Source organism: Sycon ciliatum, chromosome 4, assembly GCF_964019385.1.
Source record: "Sycon ciliatum chromosome 4, ocSycCili1.1, whole genome shotgun sequence".
Classification (NCBI taxonomy): Eukaryota; Metazoa; Porifera; class Calcarea; order Leucosolenida; family Sycettidae; genus Sycon; species Sycon ciliatum.
The window spans coordinates 25,981,410-25,987,676 of NC_088646.1; the positions used below are offsets into that span (position 1 = coordinate 25,981,410).

Sequence of the window (6,267 nt, forward strand, 5' to 3'; positions counted from 1 at the left end):
CCAAGAAGAAGAAGAAGTAGTCAACCTCTAGGTGTGCACCGGAGAGAAAGTCATTTATTTGCCGCTTCTTCTTTAACTTCTAATATATCCTAGGTGTGTACCTAAGAGAATAATAACGAGAGAGCTTGGAAGCTCAGGGCCCTGCGCTATGCTTTGTTGGCTAGCTCATCGTGCATGTTGTTAGAACTGATGGAAATGCTTTTTCCTTTGATTAGCTAAATCATTGTTTTGCAAAAACGTTTCAATGAGATACTGAAGTACAAGTAACGTCTTCTGCATAGCTATGGGACCGGCGCTGACTCTGCCGATGACGGGCGTTCTGGAGTCGACGGGATGTCTGTCCTGACGTTTCCTGGCGATCACGTGCGTTCTTCTTCTTCTTCTTCTTCTTATTATTATTATTATTATACTGACGGCAACTAAAATCCATTCTGATTGCATTTACTCGTCTCCCTACTTCGTATTTCTTTCCAGAAAATCTCCCCATACAGCAGGGAGTCGTTTACATAATATGACTCCCTGCTATACATCTACATGACTGTATATACGTTATAATTATTATGCTATCGGCCTACATGCGATTTCCGGGCTGGTCGACAGGCGGCCCAGCCAGCCTGCTAGTGGGATCTCGGCCTCGCACACAAATCCACACAACATTTAATGTTACTGCACTGAATGCATTCCCCCCATACACTTCGCATATATACTCTTGATGGTACCGTACTCTTGATGATACGGGACAGGTACGGGATAGCGCCAGGCATGTCGATGGCACAAACAAACAAAAATATTGTGGCCAGCTGTCTTTGCTGGTACGGTACAGTACGGGATAGATACAAAATAGCGCCAGGCGTGACACAAACAAACAAACACACAAACAAACACCAAATTAAAGCTGTGTGGACCCTGGCTAGCGCCAGACGTTACTGAAGTAACGTCTTCTGCATAGCTACGGGAATAAAAGATAACTCGTGTTAATTGCACCGCGCCTACCACTCGGCTACCTGTTACACTTGGTACCCTCCTACCAAAATTGTATGTATTGAGCTGCCGGCAGCCCGTCCCAGATGTCAGCCTCTTTTGCTGATGACACTGCTGCTATGACATGATCATGGACGGTGTTCTCAACTTCTTACAGCTGCTCGGAGCCTCCCCATCACCACACCTCCCTATGGCCTTCATACAAACTAGCCTCATCAGTTCGATGATAACATCTTGACTAACTCACGACTGCGCCTGGAGCACACGAGAAGCCCGAACCTTCCACTCGGTAAACCTGCAAGCACCACTCCCTGCTCAATACACAGTGTTTCGGGGAATTCACCACTCATCAGTCGAGTTAGAGTAGGCTAATGAAATGTCTGCTCCGAGAGCACTGCATTATGTAGTGCTCTGGAACCAAAACATCACTACATGTAGGGATATACAATGTATCGACACCAACTAGCTCGGACATTCAGAGCAGACACTTTCTTCACAAATCACCGCCGATGTCGCAACATCTTTCGTATACAATTAAAAACAGTCGTTTGAACTTTTGTTATCATAAGTTAACAGAGACAATGCCTATCTCTCCGGCACTGCCAAACCAGCTGTTCCATTTTCCTGGTGCCCAATGACATTATGTCGGCGTGCCTATTCAAACTGGAATTGTTTATCAGCGCAAATTGTAGTCACGGTTCGTATCGACAGCAGCCAACTACAACTACATGACATTGTAATTACTTCCCTGGCCCCCATTGGTTCAGCGTGTCTGTGTGTACAAACGAGCTAGTGTGTCTCTTGCCATGCCGAAGCCCCAATGTGCACAATGTTAACTTAAAACTGCAGAAAACGCGACATAATCGGACTCGTGACTATTACCATGGTACATTAACCCATATTCCTTGTCAATACTGTAGTAAGGGATTAAATAAAGATATACATTGTACAAACAGCAAGAGGACGATAAATAGTTAGTCATAAGTCAGAGTAGATAGATAGATAGAGAAAGAGAGAGAGAGAGAGAGAGAGAGAGAGAGAGAGAGAGAGAGAGAGAGAGAGAGAGAGAGAGAGAGAGAGAGAGAGAGAGAGAGAGAGAGAGAGAGAGAGAGAGAGAGAGAGAGAGAGAGAGAGAGAGAGAGAGAGAGAGAGAGAGAGAGAGAGAGAGAGAGAGAGAGAGAGAGGTTACGCCTTGTTACAAATAATCAGATTGTATTGATATATCCATACGCTGAACTAAAAATCAGCTGAAAAGTCTGGTACAACCTCTAGCGGCTTCACCTTAGTTTCCACAAGGTCTTCTTCACGCGCAGAAGCAGGTCTCAGGCGCTGGAATATCTCCTTCAACACATCCATCTCGTCAATGTAGAAAAGATGTTCCCTGGTAGGGTTGCTTGCAATGGAACGAAGCTCTTGCTCGTTGATTAGGCGGGTGAGGCCGATGATGAAGATCTCCACATCATCATCGCGCAGTGCAATTGCTGCATCTTCAGGATACCCTTTGCCATCTGAGCCATCAGTTACGAGCAGGATGACTTTGCGGCTGCATGTTCTGGAGCCCTTCTCACTGGTGAATGCAGTCCTTGCTTTTTCCAGGCTAATGGGGAGCCGTGTTATGCCAAAGCGATCCTTCGGAGAGTTGGTGCCGTTGTTGAACGCATTTCTATAGCACGCTTTGTTGCGGCATGCGTTGAAGTCCCACTCGATATTGGCGTAGGTTGCAAAAGTAAGCAGGGAGACACGCGTGGCATCTCCAGACACATTAGGAATACTCCTGGTGATCAGGTGAGCCATGCTCGAGCGCAACATCTTGTACTCCTCATCCCTCATACTGTCAGACTTGTCGAGCATGATCAAGAGATCAACTGGACGGTCAGCGAGCTCTTGGTGGCACTCCTCGGGGAAACTTTTCAAGGTCCGTCTAATTTCTTCCGGAACTGGCTCTCTGGCAGTTCTCGGGCTGAACACATCGTCAACGAAGTAGTGTTGAAGTGCACGCATAACCTTCTTACGGGGAATGTTTGAACCTGTAGAAAAATGCCCAAAAAAAGTAGAAGAAACAAATTAGTTTACACCACTGCAGTTGCGAATACCACGCCAAGGGCCTCAAGCAGAACAAATTCATTTCTCTCATTGAACTACTGCACACAGTAGCTAGCAGTAACTTGCAGTATTGCGGAGTATTTGTGACATCATACGTCTTTAAAAAATTCATGTCCAGTGGTAGAACTTGTTACATCTCGGTTGGCTCAACCTTCAAATACGGCAAAATATGGTACAGGTGGAATCCTGATAATTGGAATATAGCCACATTAGAACATACCGCTTAATTAGAAGTTTCTTCCAGGACCGATATCTATCAATACAATCTCCACTTAACAATTTCTGATAATTCGAACCTCGAACTGGGTATGTCTGGTGATTATAGAAGTTCTACGGAGTCCACTTACATAGAAAATTGTTTGGGATTTGTGCTGATAATTTCGAAGGTAGCAAAGCATAGTCCGAAGTTCAATCTATTTTCTGCAAGTCAATTTCGTTTGCATGTGCAGGCAGTTCAGCGTCCACTAAATCCGTGTCTAAGGTGCATAGCGCAACTCGGCGGGACAATGTGAGCATTCTGACGTACATACATAATGTGTTGTGGGTACATGTTTGAATAATTAGAATGGCCGGATAATCAGACCTTTTCTCCTGGCATTTTCAGGTTCGAATTATCATGGCTCCACCAGCCCTGTATCTATCTACCGTCATCTACCAGTATCTATAATTATCTATCTACACATACCGGCCTATTTATCTATCAATCAATCGATCAACCTATCAACCGTATCTATCAACCTATCAACCGTATCTATCAGCCGTATCTATTAACCGTATCTATCTATCTATCTATCTATCTATCGATCGGTATTATGTGCTTGTATACATGCGTGTGTGTAGGGGGGGGGGGGAGGGTGTATGTGTGTGTGTGTGTATATGTGTGTGTGTGTGTGTGTGTGTGTGTGTGTGTGTGTGTGTGTGTGTGTGTGTGTGTACATGCGTATGTTCTCCTTATGTCACGGCACATCACGAAGACTGTCAATAGCTGGGACACGAGTATTTCAGCTCTTTGAAAGTATTTCCGTCAAATCTATCTTCACATGATTGGTTTTGACCCTCTCCCCATAAAGTATCATAGAATGTACGGGTATATTATTATGAACTGATTAGTTAAGTGTGCTGGGTGCTGTAGCTTTTGAAAAGTTACAGCATCCAGCAAAATACAGGATAAACATGATAAGGTTCCATGCACTTACATCTGGCTGCGAACTGAGACAAATCCAGATCTTCATCAGCACACTGCGCCGCTGCTGCCAAGGTACGGTATGCTCGAGTACGAACTTGGGTGCCACAGCCCGAGTCGTGTCTGATATTGGTTTCTTTCATCGACCACGGTGACCAGTTGGTTAGTGAGCCTTCGCAGTCAACAGTCTCTTCTTCTGCCGTCGTTGAACTGACACTGCCGTCGCCTATGTTAGAGTCGTCCGTAGATGCTACTGGACTGCACTCTGCAAGCCCACACGCAAGCAACAGGATGGATAGGAGTGTGATTGCTCGGCTGGTAGCCATGTTGCCGATAATTTATCACACTGCGGCAGATGTTCCTTCTTCTCTTTGCTGCAGTGCAGAAAGACAGAAAAAGAACAGAGCGAGAAACCATCAAGAATCTTCACGCAAAGGGTACAATACTGTTGGTAATTTTGTATTACAGCGTTTTGTCTGAATGTACTCGGCTGTAGTATAGATCGACCTGTGTAGCAGACACGGCACAAGCCAATATGTTTGAGTCTGTATGCAGATCAGCCTACCTGGATAATGATAATAAACTAATGATGTTTTACGTTACAGTTTACACATGTAGTAGGTGGAAACAACGTGTCTCTGCAAGTATCTTCCAGGTCAGGTGGGATGGTTGATGCATACATGTACTGCTATATCCACGCATGCGCGGTACCCCATAAGTCGAAAGTCACGTTCATTTCTTTCCCCCTATCCAGGCCAGTCGAACTATCTTTGCGAATCTTCGACTGCCAACCCGAGTTTCCAACGAATTTCCGAAATTCGAAATGCTAAACATCTTTACAGTACAGTGTGATCTACAGTTTCTACTGGACTGGACATGGACATAGTGGCACATTGCACATGTACCCGTTTTGATCCTAAAACACAGCAACGAATTACGTTATCAGCTGTACATGGACACGGAAAACTAGGAGACTTCCCGATTAGGGGTAAGGGGGCCCACTAGCTTTATCTAGACATATCTGCAATATCTAGAAGGCTCTGCCCTATCTGGACATCAAGTACTCTTCGGGCAGTGGTGTCCTATCTTAGGATTCTTAGCATCACTTACCTTCTTTTCGACAGTAGCGGCAGGAAGGGTAGAATTAGAAGCTTCCTCCAGGTCGTCTCTTCACAAAGTGAAGAAAGACGGAGCTTGCCAGGAATACTTCAAGGGTTTCAGCTCCAGCCCGTATCGCCGCGCAGGAGCCCAGAAAAAGGCCCAGTTCAACACGGCAGCAGATTCAACTCTCCCAAATCTCTCTTCGCTTCCTATTTGTACGGTAGTACGGTTGCGTTCCCGTTTCAATTCCTGGCGTTCACACTGGATCCCGTCGATCGAGGTCATGACTGTTCACAGTTGGTTCCCGACGCTCCTTCCGTCGCACCCCGTCGAATATGGACTACAACTTACTTTATGTGCACAATGTCATGTGTAGAACTTCTCCACCGCCACAGTTAGCTACAGGCCTGATAACGGTATTGAATATTGGGAGACCTTCGGTGTCATTTATTTTGGCCGCGCGGGAGCCAGGAAAAAGCTCCCGACTCCAGTTCAGGAGATTCAACTCTCTCAGATCTCTCTTCGCTTCCTATTTGTACGGTAGTTCGGTTGCGTTGCCGTTTCTGGCGGTCCCGTCGATCAGGGTCATGAGCTTTCCGTTCGTTTCCGGCTCTTTACGTCGCGTCCCATAGCACCCCGTCGAATATGGACTACAGCTTACTTTACGTGCACAATGTCATGCTTGCTTTCTTTTCATTTTCAAGGCTGACCTACCCACCTAGGCTGACCTAGGCTGACCCGTAGGTCTACAGCTCTATCTTTTGTTTTTGGTGCGTGTTCTGGGCTGTGATGCCGAGACCTCAGGTCGGCAGAGCTACAATTATCTAGAGCCATCAATGTCCCACCATCACTACTGCGTCTCGGTGCAGCCCCTGCTCAGCAGTTGCCACGTTTGTCCT

The 6,267-nt window shown here is 46.0% G+C and overlaps 1 protein-coding gene across 1 annotated transcript; it reads right to left on the reverse strand.

Moving 5' to 3' along the window:
• Positions 1-1,716: 1,716 nt before the first annotated feature.
• On the reverse strand, positions 1,717-5,652 carry LOC135813672 (collagen alpha-1(XIV) chain-like). Its single transcript, XM_065326716.1, has 3 exons — positions 5,378-5,652; positions 4,281-4,641; positions 1,717-3,008 (listed from the first exon to the last, which is right to left on the reverse strand). The coding sequence occupies exons 2-3, from the start codon at positions 4,591-4,593 to the stop codon at positions 2,218-2,220; spliced, it is 1,104 nt and encodes a 367-aa protein (XP_065182788.1). The 5' UTR covers positions 4,594-4,641; positions 5,378-5,652; the 3' UTR covers positions 1,717-2,217.
• Positions 5,653-6,267: the final 615 nt, after the last annotated feature.

Bases quoted from the DNA above. Each gene is read 5' to 3' on its own strand.
- LOC135813672 (XM_065326716.1), bottom strand. From the start codon at position 4,593: ATGGCTACCAGCCGAGCAATCACACTCCTATCCATCCTGTTGCTTGCG. The intron at 3,009-4,280 runs GTAAGTGCATGG...ATTTTTCTACAG, and splicing joins GTCTCAGTTCGCAGCCAGAT to GTTCAAACATTCCCCGTAAG.